Source organism: Cucurbita moschata, unplaced genomic scaffold (genome assembly GCF_002738365.1).
Source record: "Cucurbita moschata cultivar Rifu unplaced genomic scaffold, Cmos_1.0 Cmo_Scf00027, whole genome shotgun sequence".
NCBI lineage: Eukaryota > Viridiplantae > Streptophyta > Magnoliopsida > Cucurbitales > Cucurbitaceae > Cucurbita > Cucurbita moschata.
In genome coordinates, this window is record NW_019268543.1 from 2,862,126 (window position 1) to 2,880,410 (window position 18,285).

Below are 18,285 nucleotides of genomic sequence, written 5' to 3' on the forward strand. Positions count from 1 at the left end.
CCCGTTTTGTCCTTGGATTCCGTCTGAAAACGAACTTTTATTATTTACATTTTAGCACTTTTTAGGACACCTAAATTATTTAGAGGGGCCGCCACTTCGCCATAATTACCGTCTCTTTCCCACCGCAAAGTGCCCTTTTTTGATATTACCATTTATTAGGGGGTGGAAGATAAATATTCAATAATTCGTTTATTTTTAATTACCGATCTTTAATATTTAAGTAATTTTCTTTCATGATCCCAAAATATTATTCTAAATTATACCAAAAAAAAAAAAAAATGTTGTTTAAAATATAGTGAAAACAAAATTTTATTTGCTTAAAATATAATATGGGTAATAAATTTTATTTTTAAAATTTTAAAAATATACACAAATTTTTATTAAAAATTTTAAATATATATTTGAAATAAAAAAAATAATGGAAAATAGAGATATTTATATCTCAAACCTCACGTGCATGGACAAGCGCTACCATTACGTCAGCTAAATAATTATATGCCCATTTTCGTAATTTCGCAACACAATTTTGTTATAAATCTACCACATCCCCATGCAAAACTCCGGTAACCGGTAACCATCAAATTTTTCATTTCCACTTCTTCCACCGCCGTCTCTCTCAACTCCGGCCACCGAGTTGAGTCCGAGTCATGGCCGTCAAATTTGTCTTCTTCTTCTTTTTAGCCCTTCTGGCACTAAACTCCAACGCTTCCGATCTCTGCGCCGCCGGATCGGACGGCTCCGGTGATCTCTCCGTCATCCCCATTTACGGAAAATGCTCGCCGTTCACGGCGCCGAAGTCAGAATCTTGGGTGAACACGGTGATTGATATGGCTTCGAAGGATCCAGCCCGAATTAAGTACTTGTCGAGCCTCGCCGCACAGAAGACGGTGGCGGCGCCGATCGCCTCCGGGCAACATGCTCTCAATATTGGGAATTATGTGGTGAGAGTTCAATTGGGTACTCCGGGTCAAGCTATGTATATGGTTCTTGACACTAGTAGCGACGCCGCCTGGGCACCGTGCTCCGGCTGCTCCGGCTGCTCCGCCACCACTTTCTTGGCTAAAAATTCCTCCACTTTTGCCACTTTGGATTGCTCCAAACCGCAATGTAGCCAGGTTTGTAGAATCGCTACTCAAATGATTTAATTTACATTTATTATAATTATTATTTATCTTTTAAAAAAAAAAATCTGTCGTTTAATTTTCAAAATAGCAATTTTAGTGTTTAGAATTTATAAATTAATTAATTGAATCTCAATTTAAATAATTATTTAAAAAAACATAAAATTAGATATAATTACTTATTAATATTAACTCGAATTTAAATTATTTGGGTATATTTGATAAAATCACCCAAAATTTTCTATTTTTAATTATCAAATAAATTACAAATATTTAAATATTTATTTGTAATTGAGGACTAAATATCTGGAACATAATTAATTACTGTGAATTAAATTTATTTGTTAATTTTCTTTAGGCTCGGGGTCTTTCCTGTCCGACAACCGGTAGCGTCGATTGCTTATTCAACCAAACATACGGCGGCGACTCATCCTTTTCCGCCACCCTGGTTCAAGACACTCTCCACTTGGGATCCGACGTCATTCCAAATTTCTCATTCGGTTGCATCAGCTCCGCCTCCGGCAGCTCTATTCCGCCGCAAGGTCTATTGGGTCTCGGCCGTGGTCCCCTCTCACTCATCTCACAATCCACTTCACTCTACTCCGGTTTATTCTCGTACTGTCTCCCGAGTTTCAAATCCTACTACTTCTCCGGTTCACTAAAACTCGGCCCGGTCGGCCAACCTAAGTCAATCCGAACCACCCCACTCCTTAAGAACCCGCACAGACCGTCTCTCTACTACGTCAACCTAACAGGCATCAGTGTCGGTCGGGTTCTTGTCCCAATTCCACCAGAGACTCTCGCATTCGACCCGAACACTGGTGCGGGAACCATCATCGACTCGGGGACGGTAATAACCCGGTTCGTAGACCCGGTCTACACAGCGGTTCGAGACGAATTTAGAAAGCAAGTGGGCGGTTCGTTTTCGCCATTGGGAGCTTTCGACACGTGTTTTACAACAAGCAATGAAATGGCGGCGCCCGGCATTACGTTCCATTTGAGTGGATTGGACTTGAAATTGCCGATGGAGAACAGTTTGATTCACAGCAGCGCCGGTTCGTTGGCTTGTTTGGCGATGGCGGCGGCGCCCAACAATGTGAACTCCGTGTTGAATGTGATCGCCAATTTGCAGCAACAAAATCATCGGATTTTGTTTGATATTGCAAATTCTAAGCTGGGGATTGCTCGTGAGCTCTGTAATTAGCTCAATCACTAACAATGGAAGCTATGAATAATTTGGAAAATGTATCGTTTCTTTTAATTTAATGTCCAATCCAATGTACGGTTAAAGTGGGTTTTAAAGATAGTGGCTTTTAGTATCCATTTTAATGGGCCTGGCCCAATATCAGTTTGGGCCCAATGTCCACATTTGGATTAAAGTGGGTTTTAAAGATAGTGGCTTTTAGTATCTATTTTAATGGGCTTGACCCAATCTCATTTTGGGCCCAAGGTCCACATTTGGATTAAAGTGGTTTTTAAAGATAGTGGCTTTTAGTATCTATTTTAGTGGGCTTGGCCCAATGTCATTTTGGGCCCAATGTCCACATTTGGAGTAAAGTGGTTTTTAAGGATAGTGGCTTTTAGTATCTATTTTAGTGGGCTTGGCCCAATGTCATTTTGGGCCCAAGGTCCACATTTGGATTAAAGTGGTTTTTAAAGATAGGGGCTTTTAGTATCTATTTTAATGGGCTTGGCCCAATGTTATTTTGGGCCCAAGGTCCCCAATTGGATTTGTCTTCTCTTGTTGTTATAATTTTATTTAACAAAATTGGAGTATTAATTTTTTTTAAATGCATAAATAATTTTATTAAAATATATTATTGGGTTTGACTTATTAGATTAGTGATGATTCATCAAATGACATGCTTCCATGGTCAAAATGGACTTTGGGTCGGTGTACAAAAAACCAACCGTATGCAACTTTATTATCCATGTCTTATATGTCATTAGCGGGGCGTACTAGATAGCGGGTGCATATATTAACCTCCAACACGCGGGTTGGGGCGCAATATCGGCACACCTATGCCACCCAATACTATCGTTGAAAAACCCATTTCGAAGGAAGTTACTTAAGACACTTGACTTGACATACTTGCCCATGCTGTAACACACGTATGTGCCATAGGGCCCAAGGATGGTGTAGAACTAACACTATGCCTTCTCTATAGTATATTTTGAGCCAAGGTGTCATGGAGTGTTTGTCCAATGTTCGATTGACACCAAATTTTGTGAGTATACATATTTTCCATTTTGTCATGTGCCAAATCTCATTCTGAATAAGTGGAGCAGCCTTGAACCCATACCCTTGATTCCCACATTGAGCCTCATTCCCACATTGAGCCTCAGCTCGAAGGACCAAAGGTTGTTGTTTGGTCTGGATAAGCAAACATGGATAGGCTCCTCAAGCAAATACCATTCCAATGGAGATAGCTCACCTTTCGATGACGAGAGTATGATCCTTTTAACATATTATATATTAAAATATAATATTTAAAAAATATATTATAATAATTAGTTCTGTAATATTTATATACGTAATAATATTTCATTTTTTATTTTTAGGAGTTAGTTAGTAATATATTTTATCTTACTATTAATATTTATATTCGTAATAATATTTTATTTTTTATTTGTAAGTGTTAGTAATATATTTTATCTTATACTCACGATTTAATCAGTTGTATATTTGATTTATCTCATTTTCAAGATTTAGTTAGTGGTAATTTGATTAGTTGGTAACTTGTATTCTATTTAAACGTTCGAACATCTCACAGGCACTATTTTCAATCCCACTCCTATTTCTGGTGCTTAAGTCAAAGAAAGGGAGTCGCGGTCGCATTAGGGCATCTGTTTCTTCGTTAGACCCACCGCCGCCGCAGCCCTCTGTTCTTCAACGCTTTAGTCCTCACGCGTTAATGTAAGCTTCTGCGATCCCCACCTTCTTCCTCTTTCTATAAACCCATCTTCTTCCCTTCACCCATTACTGCGCCGTTCAATTTCACTGCCTAAATCTTCTCCGTTCTCCATACCCTTCTTTTCCTTTCTCAATCTCTGGTTCAATCGGAAATGGGTTTGAAGGGATTCGCCGAAGGAGGAATCGCCTCCATTGTTGCTGGATGCTCCACTCACCCTCTTGATCTCATTAAAGTTCGGATGCAATTGGACGGCGAGAAACCGGCGCTTCCAAATCTCCGCCCCGCCTTAGCTTTCAATGGGTCTTCTTCCGTTGTCGCGCCGGAATCTTTCCATATTCCTCCGCCTCAACCACCGCGTGCGGGACCCATATCGGTTGGAGTACGGATTGTCCAGTCCGAAGGTGTTGCTGCTCTGTTTTCTGGCGTCTCCGCCACCGTTCTCCGTCAGACTCTTTACTCCACCACTCGGATGGGTCTCTACGACGTTCTTAAAACTAAATGGTCCGACCCGAATTCTGGTAACATGTCTTTGACCCGGAAAATCACGGCGGGGCTTATTGCCGGTGGAATTGGCGCGGCGGTGGGGAACCCGGCGGATGTCGCAATGGTGAGAATGCAGGCCGATGGCAGGCTTCCGTTGAGTCAGCGGCGGAATTACGCCGGCGTGGTGGACGCCATCACAAGAATGTCAAAGCAGGAAGGGATTAGTAGCCTGTGGCGCGGGTCGTCGCTTACGGTGAACCGAGCTATGATCGTGACGGCGGCGCAGTTAGCATCGTACGATGAAATCAAAGAGACGATATTGGAAAAGGGTGTGATGAAGGACGGATTGGGGACCCACGTGACGGCGAGTTTCGCGGCGGGATTCGTGGCGGCGGTGGCGTCGAATCCGGTGGATGTGATAAAGACGAGAGTTATGAATATGAAAGTGGAGGGTGGGGCGGCTCCGCCGTACAAGGGGGCGTTGGACTGTGCGATGAAGACGGTGAAGGCGGAAGGGGCAATGGCGCTTTACAAAGGATTTATTCCGACGATTTCACGGCAGGGACCTTTCACCGTGGTCTTGTTTGTCACACTCGAACAAGTTAGGAAGATTTTCAACCAGTTTTGATTTGACGGGTGACGATGACCCGATTTCTGGGAATGTTCCCATAATTCTTTTCCATTCAGTTTCTGAAATTCTTTGCGTTAAAGGAATTAAAAATAAGAGAACAATAATTTATGACCTTAATTAGTCATTATCTATTGAAACATTTAGTCATTATCTATTGAAACATTGTAGTCGAACTCTATTATGGATTTCTGACCACATTTTCTATAGGGCATTCTTATCTCTTCCTTCTCCGAGCTTGGGTTATGGAAGAAGGAACCGAGAAGAAAGGATAAGCAACTTATTACGAGACACCTCATGATATTCATATCGATCTATTATGTGCCTCTGTATCTAGCTTTGAGTAGATCTCATACAATAACTATCCTCGCTCTACCGTACTTTTTGTTTCATTTCTTCTGAAACAATCATTCATCCAATAGAGATAAGAGGAGGAAGACCTAAATTATCGTTCACCCAAAATTTATAAACATCCAAAAATAAATGAAACTCCACAAAAAATTTATAACCATAAAAAAGAATAAATGAGACGAGTTAAACCAAAAATATCATATCCAGTAAATGAATGAATTAATTAGGATCAAATGGGGTTTGTTCTTCTATCTTGAAATCTTTGTTTGGGCATAGTTCAAACAGTAAACTTAGAATCAATTTAAAATGGAATTTCACCAATGCTGAAAGCATAGCAACAATCCTTCCTATACAAGCTTTGGGCTATTCACTGAGAGAAAAAGAATCAGAAACCAACAAAAAGGCAAATAATTCAGCAGCTTTGATCAAGAAACTGGTTTCATCTGTACATCCATCGTGCCATTTTCATTCAGAGTGAAGGATTCTTCACTTTCACTGTTTGCAACCTCAGAATGAATATCATCATTCATCCCCTCCATGTTCAGAAGGCCATGATTAACAACTCGCTGCTCCGAAGATATCTATCTTAAAACACTCATGAAGTTGCCAAAGCTTTGCTGCTATTGTCCTCAAGGGCCAGATGATTCTCTGATCTTTTCCTCTATCCATAATACTTACTGCTGCTCTGGCTTTGGCCTTCTGTTCTTGTTCCTTTATTGTGTGCATCTCAGTTTCGGGGCTGGCTGCTGCTGCTGCTATCAGTTCCTGCTCTCTTATCCGAGTCCTGACTAGACGACCCTTGAGTGACATCAGAATTTTGGACTGAGCGCTTTGCTTCAGCTCCTCTGCCCTTATCCGTATTCTCTAATGATTGACCTGAAACTCGCCCCCGGTCCATATTCTGGAGTTCATTAGCTATCTGGCTGCGACGCTCCTTCAAGAAATTGAGTCTGGTAGTCAGCTTCGTCAGTGCTGAAGAGGTGAGATTTGAACCCTGCAATAAACATAGATGAGGCATTAGAATAGCTACATCTGGTCATTACATGGAATAAATGATGCGATGAGGAATTTCCAACATGTCAACATTTTCTTCAATATGTTTATGGTTTCGACATCGATAATGAAGGGTGAATCAATATTTTTATTATAAAATATCAAACCGACAAAATATAACAAAAATATCAACGCTCCAAACATTTCAATCGCATTTAAATCCTTAATTATGACATACAAAATTTCCAGACATCCATCCAGTAGTTCGGCATCATTGCTGCTATCCAATAATCCAGCAAACATATATGAAACATGCAACTCACACAAATGAGACTGTTACCATTTTTTTTACAAAGCACAATCGACTTACATAATGTGAGCAAAACAATCTTTATTTTGCACAACCACGTACATGGAACTACATTTCAACGTGACGATTCAAAGCTCTAAGTGATATGGTAATAATAGCAACATAAGAAGCATTGAAACTGGGGCAACAGTAGACTTCACAACAACCTACCTCAACCCTTGCAGCAGCCCTCTTCAGATTCGTTAGAGCCGTTGACCTTGGTGCTAATGCCTCCATGGTCGGAAACCCAACTGATCTGACAATGGCATGATGATCTGGATGCTGGTTGTGAGGGGAGTGTTTACTTGTGGAAGATGATGATTCCGTCTTCTTTTCGTTGCCATTTTCTGCTTGACCTGAAAGGATATCCTGCAAAAACACAACAGTGGACTTAAATGAACATCAGTTTATTGACAAGCTAGATGGCAAAACGCAAATCGAGAATTGGGCTGAGCATCCCGCAATGCTCCCCGAGGCCCAAAGCAATAACTAAAATGCATTGCTATGATTCATGACTTCAGCATGATCAAAATAGTTATTATAATGCATTCCCTCGATTCATGGCTTCAACGGGATCATAGAAATCTAGTGAAGAAACAAGGTTTGATTAAAAAACGGAAATATAGCTATTGCATAATTGAATTCAGATGAGGTGCCTCACAACCAAATTTGAGGCAGGAGATGTGCTTTGAGAATAACAGCATTATAGCAGTGGTCATCGATATCAGTAAAGAATTATAATGAGGAAAGTAGGGATTGAGTATCTCTTTATCAGGTAAGTTCAATCTTGATCCAAGGACTACGCCAGAGTAAACTGACTCATTAATAGAAAATAACTCTACAATTGATAAGAATGATCTAGGAGTAAACGTCAGCTTCAGTGGAAGAAAAGAAATTAGTCCTAAACTCTGAAAATATTAATTAAATTTTAGTCGGAAGTGCCTTAGACATGCCAAAATATAAAAGATTACCAAATACAATGTGATTTACCTTATTTCTGTAGTGTTCAGGATGTAAAAGGGCTAAAGCTCCAGCATCCTTCTTCTTGTCCTTCCTGTACCCATTGAATTGTTAATCTCACATGAATAATTACTATCCACATAAGAAAAGGATGAAAAAGTTATGACCATTAACATGTGAAAAAAAAATTATTATGATATGATTATGCTAAAACATGAAATTTCAGAAAAGAGAAACCTACGATTTTGTTTGATGATTCTGTGAGGCATTACGTGAATCAGAAGAAGGACGTAGCCTATCGAGCTGTCCTTCAAAGTCAGCCACCATGTTGTTTAAATTGGCAATGTCTTTCTCTGCTTGATCTATTTCTTCAAGATCTGCCTTTGTCTAGACAAATAGCTAACACATTATAGCATCGGCAATCTGTCACATAATCCTACTAAAATAAATAAAAAGCATTAGACAAACTGACCTTTTCACTAATATTAGGTAAACTCGGCAAGGGGCCTTGAGAAATTTTAAGTCCTACTTCAAGAGCCATCCTTAGATCTCTCTCCTTTTGCAACTGGCCCTTTAGTCTTGCCACCTGAACATTCAATCCATAGTCATGACTAAGTCTTTATCTCCCTAGTTGACTTTGCAACTTTAATAATCACTTAAGGGTACCATAAACATGCTAAACCTTTTAATATAACAGTGGGTGTCCAAGCTGTCCACTTTGAATAATCCACAGAACTAAAATTTGATCTTATAACACTTAAAGTACTAAGAAGCTCCATATTAATTATCTCGGATATACTACCATGCCTTGAACTATAACCTAGTAGGTACCCAAACTAACAACTTGATTCTTCTACCGCTGAGTCAACCTATGGTAGTCAGTGGTAGTCCGTAGAAACAAATGCAAGAAAAATTATTATCTTAGATAGGTTACTATCATAACTTGAACTATACCCTAAAAGGCATCCAAACCAACAACTTGCTTTCTGAACTATTGGGTCATCGTTTGCACAAACAACAGAAAAAATTACATTAAGGTAAATAAATTGCATTATTGCAAACCAAAAAACAAAAACGTAAGGTAGAACATTTTGAAAGAATCACAAGGGTTCCCATTTTCAGTTCCATTGACTTAGACGCATCAATCACATTATGGAGAATGAAGAACATGAAACTAAGAGCAGCGGGACTAATGGCCCATGAAGAGTTTACTTCTTGCTCAAGAGTTATACGACGCTCATGCAAATACTTCTTTTGGTTTTCCAGACTGGATTGCAAAGTAAAATTTTCTTTGGCCTGAAACAAGAAAGAATTAATGTGAAGATTAAAGAACCAGAAATGAAATACGTAGAAAAAAAGGCACTGAGAATCTTAACCTCCTCCAAAATTTTATTTTGCAGTTCATATTTAGTGGCTTCAAGTTTCTGGATTTCAACCCTGAAATAAGAACAAAAAGTTGTCAAAGAAAATTTACAAGACGCGGGATGATGAAAAAAAGAAGTGCAAAAATAATCATTTACCAAGAAGTTCAAGGTCACGACAACTGATACTGTAATTATTTGAAGAGATTAATATAATGTGTCATGATGTAATTGACGACTTAGCAAATATACAAACAAAGGAAAAATCTCATGAATATAAACACTCGATCCAATCGATGCCACCTGCCCCACAGCATTTTCAATTCATATTTTTGGACTTGAAAAGTTCAGTGTAACGAAGTCATTAGAGTTACAAGGATCTGTAAACCAAGAAATGACATAATCAGGAAGTTTCAAGCCCAGTCCTTAAATGGAAGACTATTCAAGCATAAATGAACTCAGGTGAGTTTTTTATGAAAAAAATTTACAAGAAAATGTAAGCTCCAATCCACATTCCTCAATTTGGTTTTTGAGACTTGATAATAAAATTAAAGCTGTTTAAAAGACCAAACCATATAGTCTTGATTGTGGAACAACCATTCCCCTCTAGGTAAATACGAAAATATTAATTCGAAAATATTAATTTATTTTAACCTCCATATAAAGAAACAGAAAGAAAAGCCACTTACTCTTCGTCAAAATCAAGATCCATGGATTCCATGGAGAGGTTCTTCTTTGCCTGCGCTTGTATAGAAAACAAAAGCTAGTTAAACTAGCTGCAGGAACATGGGAAAAAAAAAGCTAGCTTGGAAAATCCATATGAATCTCTAACAACAGTCAAAACTATCATGATGGTGCACTTCAGGAAGATGTTGAGGGTTAAGTGAAATGGAATGCAGAACGCTGGCCCGAAATGGGGGAGAAAAAAGAGTGATATTGTCAATGAAATGTTTTACTCACAGGCGTGCGTCCCCAAACGGTGAGACGCCTTGACGTGTGGGAACTTTTACTTGGAGAACCATCAAAGCTTGAAGATGAACAAGGATCCAACTTGTGCATCATATTTGCTTCTTCGGATTCATATTCTTCACAAGGCTTTTCATCCTTGATTGGTGGATTACCTCTACCTCGAACGGTCTTCTTGCTTCGAACTTGAGGCAATTTTTTTTTGGGGGAACTCGATTTTGGCTTCCTTCCATTTACCTTAGAAACGTCAGAATTCTTCGGACTACCACTTGATACTTCAGAACCCTGTAGCAAAGTAAGAGTAAGTATTGACATCTTTTCCGGCTGGTACTTAATTAAACTTTATCAATGGACCCAGCAATTTGGAAGTTACAAAAATTATAAAATCGACGAACTCATTCCAAATCATTCTAAGAAAACAGAGACTTCATCAAGACACGCCAAATTTTATTTTGGGATTGAATTATTTTGCATCTAAACCAAGTTTTTTGATATGATGAGTCGAAGGAGCCTCTAGAGTGATTTTCGGAGATTGGATTTTAGAACCTATCCACCCCAACATCTCGGCGGAGTTTACTAGAATAAAAACAGAAGTACAATATTTGTATGTTCCTCATACGTTACCCCTAAACCCGTCGGACAGTACACTTCCTGTAAGCTTATTAAGAAGAAAGGGTTCGACTGACTTATATAAGAGGAGACAGTGGATCAAGCGAGGTTTTAAAGGGCATTTCTGACATGGGCAAGGGATGTTTTGACTGTATCAATAAAGGGGACCAGCAGCCATGAAGGAGGGGGATTGGTTTTTGGCTAGGTTTGAGGAAATAGCGAATGAAAATATCATAGTAGTCTGGGGCTCTTGAATTTTCTCCTTATTGAGTCCTATTTATAACAAAGAAATTAATAATTTCATATTTGATTATCCAGCATGGAACCTCCATCACTACCACCTCACTGATAAAGAGGAAAATAAACGTTTGAATGAAACAAAAGCTTGTCATGCGATATGGTCAAATAAACAGTATAAGAGGGTTAAGGGGAAATTACAATTTTGTCAGATTGTTATAGGATGATGGTGATACTACCATTTTATCAGATTACTACGTAACTCAATTGAGAAAATATAGAGACGTGCCTTATCACCAGATAAATCGTGCTCCTCAGAGTAAACACTCCCACTGCATGTTCCAGTTGATTCAACTCCATCGTCTGTTTCTGCATCAGAACCAGTGACATCATCTTGTTCTTCATCATCGTAAGACATATCATCATCACTTGCCTCCTCACTCTCACTTCCACTCTCTTCTGAATCCGAATACATTATAGGCGACAGAGAACCTTCCTGCAATCACACTAGTAACTTATGGATCTCAAATTACAAGCTAATTAATCTTCCAAGTATCTTGAACTATGACAACTAAATACATAAAATTAGACTCCTTGGATAAATCATTTCTAATAATATGCCTAATTCTGAAACATTCTTTTTGTCCCTTTTGAAGTAACCATAAAGATCATTAGTATGGTAAATAAAACTCAGGCCAAGAGATACATACTTGCGCATTAACCTCCTCATAACAGTTAAAAATCTGGTAAAAAGTAGACTAAAAGAAAATCTTTTCTAGCTTTCTCAGCATGTCTGCGTCATACTAGAAAATTTGAATATAAGAACCAATATAATAGTTACCCCAAAAATTATGTCATATTCCTCCAGTAAAGTAATAACTATGGCTTGAGCATGGTTTGCAGCGGCAGCTGCACGAAGAAGTTGAATAGAACCATCACCCCCCACGTCAAAATCAGTTTCAATCTCACAATCACCGGATAAAAGTGGACGAAGGAGTAAGGGGGCCATGCACGCTGCCACAGCTGAAGAGCTCATTCGATTCTCAGCTTTACGAGACGCTACAGTTTGCATCATCATAAGAATTCTGTCGCAGGAATAAAAGAAAAAAATTGTGAATTGAAAGATACACCTGAAAGATAAATCAGTACAAAAGGGTGGATGGAACAAATATATACTTCCACAAGTAGAATAACGACTAAATTTCACTATGGGATATAACCATTTGGACATGCAACAAGGGCAAGGTTAGAAGTATTTCGTTGATTGCCAAAAAAAATAATAGGAGCATGACACAAGAAAATCATGAAGGCCACAGCAACGTCTACACAATAAAATCTTAAATATTTCAAGGTCAATAGCAGTAGTAATCGAGGAACAAAACATCCCTCTATGAACTCTCGGAAAACTCAGAATTTGAGAGCAAATGGTCTTGGACCTCCTGCCCGTTGCAGCTTTTGACATCAGTATCTCCCTTGTCATAACCTACTCCTCAAAAGAGCATTCAACAATACAATGTCATAACCTCAATAGATCCTTTTTGTGGTCATGTACAGTATACGGCCTCCACTTTCGGTCGCCACCCACAAATCTTTTTGTAATATTCCCTTTCTTCTCATCAATCTAGATTGGAGGCTTCTTTTTAATACATCACCCCCTAGGCTAAGGGATTTCCCAAAGGCCGATGTCTCTTTTGACATTTTTTCTGTGAGAATATACCTCTGTTTCGTTAAAACATAAATAAATTAATGAAAAAAACATTATGTCTCTCAAGTGGTCAAACCTACAGAACTATTAAGTGGAGACTCCGGAGCACTGCCCGACCTCTCTATTACTCATCACCAGCGCGTATATCCAATGTTCAAGTTAATGTGTATTTGTACAAAGTAGCAAAAATATCAATGAAACCAGCATCACAATAAACCTTTGCTACCAAATACTCTATCAGAGAGAACACTCAAGATGAACATACGTCACAAACAATACGAACTTCTAAACGATGTAAAATAGTCAAGGCTTCAAATAAACTGTACTAGCTCTGGGCACTTGTTGATATATCTTATAAAATGGCACATGGACACTTGTTATTGGAAACATCATAAGATAGGTCTAACGTAAATTATAAATATATTCTATTGGCAATAGTAAAAATTGTTTATAGCATGCATCACCAAGGTTGATTTCTTCTCTATCAAGTTTTAAATATAAAATAGAAAACAATTGAAAAACAGACAAAGCAGGGGCTATAGCTACCTCTGCAGTAAACGGCGATTTGGTTCTGGAAAGGTTTCATATATTGCAGATCGCATAGCATTCACTCTGTTACCTCGATCAGTTTCTGGTATGAATACAAAAATAAGGGGAAAAAGTATACATTTTAAACAACTGCTTTTAAAAATTCAAAACAAAAAAGAGATGGTTAGGAAATACAGAAACCCCACTGTAAGGATTATAGAAAATAAAGAATGAAGTATCCAAACTTTAGAATTAATCTAGAGAGAGAGAGAGAGAGAGAGAGAGAGATTCCAAAGAAAACAAAGACAATAGCATTTAGACCTCCGATAACTAAAGTTTACATAAGAAAGGGAAGAACGGATACGGATGTAACTCCTAGTCAGTTTTGGGTTAGTCAATAACGGTTTTAAATGATAATTGTACGTGGGATATGCGAATAGATAGGGGCAAGAACAATTGGCTCAGTGTATTTATTTTGTGAGTTCTTATGCACTTTGGAGAGAAGTCGACCCTCTCGAATTGGCCAACAGTATAGAAGTTGTAATCTTCGTGTTTATCATGTCGTTGCTCTTTTTCCTACTCTATTGAAAGCGTCCTTACCCTCCTAGCTACTTTGTACAATCTGGCTTTGTAGTCAATTCAAATTGTGCTTCTCGTAGTGTGTGAGTACGTCTGTGCTTGTGCACATACCAGGGGTTTGATCCACACAAAGCAGCATGTTATAGAATATCAGGAAAACTTGGAAAAATATGATTGACATTGTTTACGACAAGTTATCTACTTCAAGAGTTCAACATCATCAAACTGCCCTTATTTCAGGCTTCAGTAAACTTGTCCACGGATGGTAACAGAATTTCATTTAGAAACAAAATCCGAACTTCCTTTATTGTTGCAAAGTAATCTTTTTTCCCCCTCGTATCAGACTCTAGACCTCCAGCTTCATTAACTTCATCTAAACTCTCAATTTTATGCAAACTCTAAATTTCACTGATGGAGGCTTTTTAGCTCTGCACAGTACCAAATCTTAGACTTGAGCTTCCCTTTAGGCCGACACAAAACGAGGGAAACTCAAAAAAGATAAATAAATGCAACCAACTTTTAATGCTTTTCACTTAAACATAAACACATGCCCACTGATGAGGATCAGAACTCTTCCAACAAGATCGCAGCGAAGGAATAAAATAATCATGATCATCCCTCCTATAGTAGAGTCTAGAGGAGGAAGGTTCCAAGCTGAAATGCTAAGCTTCAAGAAAACGTTAAAGATGGGATCCTTTCAAGCCCACGCACTTTCCGGCTAGCAAATTCGTCTAATCACACCTCAACCACTAGAATTCTACCGATGCAACAAAAAACCACCCCCTTTCAGAAGTTGGACCAAGGCCCAATGAAAATCTTGAAAAACCACAGCTTAGGTAAAAAATTTAGTAATTATGTTAGAAAAGAAAGTTTGCGGGAATCAATGCCCACCTAAGTTTCTTGAAGCAACTATTTTTATGTTTTAATTTGTGAATATATTTTTTAATCTCAATATATTAGATTGGACCAGAAAGGAAATGAAGTACACGACATATAGGCCTGTTAAAAAGGGTGTCATTTCCTCTACGCATGAAAACATTTAAGTACGAATTAAAAGCTAGAAAATGTCAGTGCATGACTCCATAGAGGATATAAAATTTGGCTTTCTAAACTGAGAATTCATGCACGCCCTAGTTTTAAAAAAGGTCAAGTTAAATACTTTTCACTTGCGTCTTTATTTCCTACGCTTTCATCATTTCTAGTCTATACGTCATGATTTTTCGTGTGAAAGAACGTATGTTTTCCACCTGGTAAATTAAATTATTTAAGATACTGAAATTAGCTTCTCCAATGACTTACTGCTTGCTTCTAGTAATGCGTTACAGCAAGATGCCGGAACTGGAGATGATGGTAACTCCCGGATGACATACTGAAATATAGCATAAAAGACATAAGATCGAAGAAAGCTTCCACAGCAGGCAACAACTATTTGTGAAAGATTTGCTATCATTAGTATTAAAATTTTGGTAACTTTTCAACCTTCACGCAGTCAGCCACTACATGTGCATCTTCTTCTGGAGAAAACTCGATCTTTCCTGCAGTATAAATAAAGAATGAATAAACAATATTTCTGATAAGGAGCTCGTTATCAGACTATTTTAATTCCTAATTTATAAGATTTAAATTATAAGAACCAATATGTTGACCCCGTTGACATGCATTTTAAAAGTCAAATTAAAAGGAACAAGAGATGGGGACAGTAACTAAAGCCAGTAAATAATTATAACTCTACAAACATGCATTACTAACGGAAAGAAACGACTCCAAAGGTCACAGTTTGCAACAACCACCAACTCATTTGTGCGTAGTCTGAAAACTGAAAGATACGTGTACCATGTACGATTCATCCCATCAATAGATGAGGAATTAAATTGCGAGTTTTGTTAGTCACTAGACTGAAACATAATTGCAACAGAACACTATCAACAATATAATGTATATAAATCTAGATTAGCATTATAATAATCAAATAACTGACCCTGTTCATAGTCCCGCACACGACGTTCAACATCATCAACATCTGCAGCTTGTCGCAAAATGCCTTCAACTTTGACTCCTATTATTAACTCAGATCCTTTAGATGAAAAATTAAATAATATAAGATTTTTTACAGAATGATAAATTCAAGATTAATCTACCGTGGTCCTCTATAAACCTAAGGGCTTTCTCCAGAAAGGAGGGAGTTCCATCAACATCTTCCAAAGCAAGCAAAACTGGCCTACCAAGGACTTTTGGTCTTCCGAGCTGTGATCCATCCTTCACTAGAAAAGACATATAGAGAGCATCAATAAATCAATGTGGCGAAAAATGAAGAACGCATGCAAGTTATTGAAGTTGAAACATATTACAAGCAGGCCCAATTAGGTGAAGATCCAGGTGCCAAACGAGAGTTGAAACAGAACTAACCAATCTATTTATCAATGTTCAGGTGAAGTTCCGAATAAAAAATTATGAGAGGGTAAACAGATCATGAATGCATCGCATAAATATCAAACATGAATAGAACAACGAAGTAATATATTTAAATCCATGAGAACAAAGCATCTGAGAAAATTTTCCTTACAAAATTTCTAACAAATTTAACTATTTAATTAGAAATAACAATTTTTTCATCACCAAGTTTCTCAAGTTTTGGCACTTTTTCCATTCATCGTCCAAACAAGACTGTGCAAGTTCACAGCTATACCCAAATAGAATGTATATATTCTTCACTAATACAAAAGGCAAAGTTTCTGACAAATGTAACCACGTGAAGGACATAATTTTGTAGATTCCAAAGTAAACTAAGCATCTGAAATATAGCTTAAACACACACTTCTCATATAAAGCATACAAGGTTAAGCTAACAGGGCAAATATAAAGAGAAATGCATAAACACTAGAACTAGAAGTACAATGAAATAAGTGGTATCTAAAGAAAACTAGATCAGAAAAGCATACACGTCTCTGAAGACCCATCATTTGATTCGATCTTATCATTCTTGAAGATACCATTAGCATGGACACTACTAGGTGCTTGAGACAAAGCAGTTTCCAGTGCGGCCTTCCATTCATAGAGATCCTCCAATGTTTCCGCCTGCAACAATAGATAACACACAGTGCAGTAGGCTGAGAGGTACATACTAGAGAAACAAAAACACCCTTCTTCAAGGTTATACTGGAATACAGACTACGCTCAGAGTTATTTTTTAGAACGATTACTGCAGAAAGAAAATATCTAAGAATGCAATTCAAGACTTAAACATCAGCATTTTTCATGTCATGCCACCAATCTCCTTAATGAACTTGAGAATTTTAAAAACTAATATTTGAGATAGATTAGATGAAAGAAGCTAGAAACTTTGTATAATTAGCATACACAAGTTTGTATGCCAAACCTACGAAAAGGAACAAAATGATAAAACAGACAGCCACAAAAGAAGAACCTAAACGCTTATAAAGGTCAAAATAAAAGTTTCACTTCAGCTAAAAAAATGTTAGAAGGAAAAAGAAGGCTGAGAGACAGAGAGAGAGAGCACCTTCAGTGTGAATGCCCGTCCTTCTCGACCATCAGGAAAGAGCACAGTCAAGAGTTTTTTTTCACTTTTCACAACAACACTTGAAAATGTACGGGAATACCACTAAATTAGTTTGCTGGGCTGCTTCCCTTGTAGAGATAAGGCAAATACCATCAAAATTCAGAAAACAAACTAACCTGCCTGAATTGTTGAGATCAATGCCACCGAGAGTCAAATTCACCTCCCCCCCTTTCTGAGGAGCAGCATTCTGAAAGGCGTAACAATCAACTAAAAATTCAAAACTTTTCAGAAGGAAATTAAACAGACAAATAATCAATCGTAACATGATGCATATCATGTACATGTACCTTGTGCATATATAATATAAAGTAAAAGTGATATTAAAATAGCTTTAGCTTGTATTAATGTGACGGACAAACTACCAACTCCAAGTGGCTCATCCTCCAACTAGAAACAAGGTCATGACAACAGCTTAAATCACCATAAATTAAATAACATTCAAAACCAGACTCATGCAAAAGATCACCAGATAATTCTACGCCTGAGGTAAAGGCAACTCTTCAAGCTCTTCAAGTTCAAAGGAAATAAGTTGAAACTCAATTATCCACCCTCTAAAGAACTATTTTTTAAGATAACTATAACAAGCTATTAGGAATCCAAGAGGAATTTAAATGCGGAAATAACAAAAATTGATGAAGATCACCGTACAGGTTACCCAGCCATTTGAGAGGGCTGCAGCTCTCCTCAATCTTGGTCGTTATCCAAAATGATAACAAACTATCCCTATGTATGACTCCCTGCCATATACTCTCAGTGCCAAGCTACTAACTGATGGCAATACAATAGCACAAGCATGATCATATATAAAATGGAAAAACCACTTACTGGATCACTTCGAAAGAAAACTAGTGAAGTACGTGTAAGAATAAACCATCTCTTTTTCCAGGAGGTCCATCCAATTCCTGATTTTTTTTTTTTTTTTG

The 18,285-nt window shown here is 37.9% G+C and overlaps 3 protein-coding genes across 3 annotated transcripts in view; 2 read left to right on the forward strand and 1 right to left on the reverse strand.

Moving 5' to 3' along the window:
* The first annotated feature begins 647 nt into the window (after positions 1-647).
* On the forward strand, positions 648-2,450 carry LOC111462342 (aspartyl protease AED3). The gene is made up of 2 exons (XM_023105854.1): positions 648-1,115; positions 1,480-2,450. Exons 1-2 carry the CDS (start codon positions 648-650, stop codon positions 2,323-2,325), a joined length of 1,314 nt encoding a protein of 437 aa, XP_022961622.1. The 3' UTR covers positions 2,326-2,450.
* Positions 2,451-3,930: 1,480 nt separating this feature from the next.
* On the forward strand, positions 3,931-5,267 carry LOC111462343 (mitochondrial uncoupling protein 5-like). Its single transcript, XM_023105855.1, has one exon. The coding sequence runs from the start codon at positions 4,188-4,190 to the stop codon at positions 5,145-5,147; it is 960 nt and encodes a 319-aa protein (XP_022961623.1). The 5' UTR covers positions 3,931-4,187; the 3' UTR covers positions 5,148-5,267.
* A 414-nt stretch (positions 5,268-5,681) lies between these two features.
* Positions 5,682-18,285, reverse strand: part of LOC111462341 (rho GTPase-activating protein REN1-like) — a 16,794-nt gene continuing 4,190 nt past the window's right edge. Inside the window, exons 5-24 of the mRNA XM_023105853.1 lie at positions 18,188-18,264; positions 17,479-17,549; positions 17,303-17,381; positions 16,725-16,860; positions 15,924-16,046; positions 15,764-15,841; positions 15,265-15,320; positions 15,085-15,154; positions 13,225-13,309; positions 11,815-12,058; positions 11,263-11,469; positions 10,122-10,412; positions 9,851-9,900; positions 9,177-9,237; positions 9,013-9,096; positions 8,273-8,386; positions 8,042-8,187; positions 7,831-7,894; positions 7,012-7,209; positions 5,682-6,492 (exon numbers count right to left, since the gene is read on the reverse strand). Of these exons, the coding sequence (XP_022961621.1) occupies positions 6,226-6,492; positions 7,012-7,209; positions 7,831-7,894; positions 8,042-8,187; positions 8,273-8,386; positions 9,013-9,096; positions 9,177-9,237; positions 9,851-9,900; positions 10,122-10,412; positions 11,263-11,469; positions 11,815-12,058; positions 13,225-13,309; positions 15,085-15,154; positions 15,265-15,320; positions 15,764-15,841; positions 15,924-16,046; positions 16,725-16,860; positions 17,303-17,381; positions 17,479-17,549; positions 18,188-18,264 (2,501 nt within the window). The 3' untranslated portion in view covers positions 5,682-6,225. The remainder of the gene's footprint in view (positions 6,493-7,011; positions 7,210-7,830; positions 7,895-8,041; positions 8,188-8,272; positions 8,387-9,012; positions 9,097-9,176; positions 9,238-9,850; positions 9,901-10,121; positions 10,413-11,262; positions 11,470-11,814; positions 12,059-13,224; positions 13,310-15,084; positions 15,155-15,264; positions 15,321-15,763; positions 15,842-15,923; positions 16,047-16,724; positions 16,861-17,302; positions 17,382-17,478; positions 17,550-18,187; positions 18,265-18,285) is intronic.

What these genes read in the sequence shown, in the direction of transcription:
- LOC111462342 (XM_023105854.1), top strand. Translation starts at nt 648, where the DNA reads ATGGCCGTCAAATTTGTCTTCTTCTTCTTTTTAGCCCTTCTGGCACTA. An exon ending in CCAAACCGCAATGTAGCCAG is followed by an intron (nt 1,116 to 1,479) that starts GTTTGTAGAATC and finishes AATTTTCTTTAG; the next exon opens with GCTCGGGGTCTTTCCTGTCC.
- LOC111462343 (XM_023105855.1), top strand. Translation starts at nt 4,188, where the DNA reads ATGGGTTTGAAGGGATTCGCCGAAGGAGGAATCGCCTCCATTGTTGCT.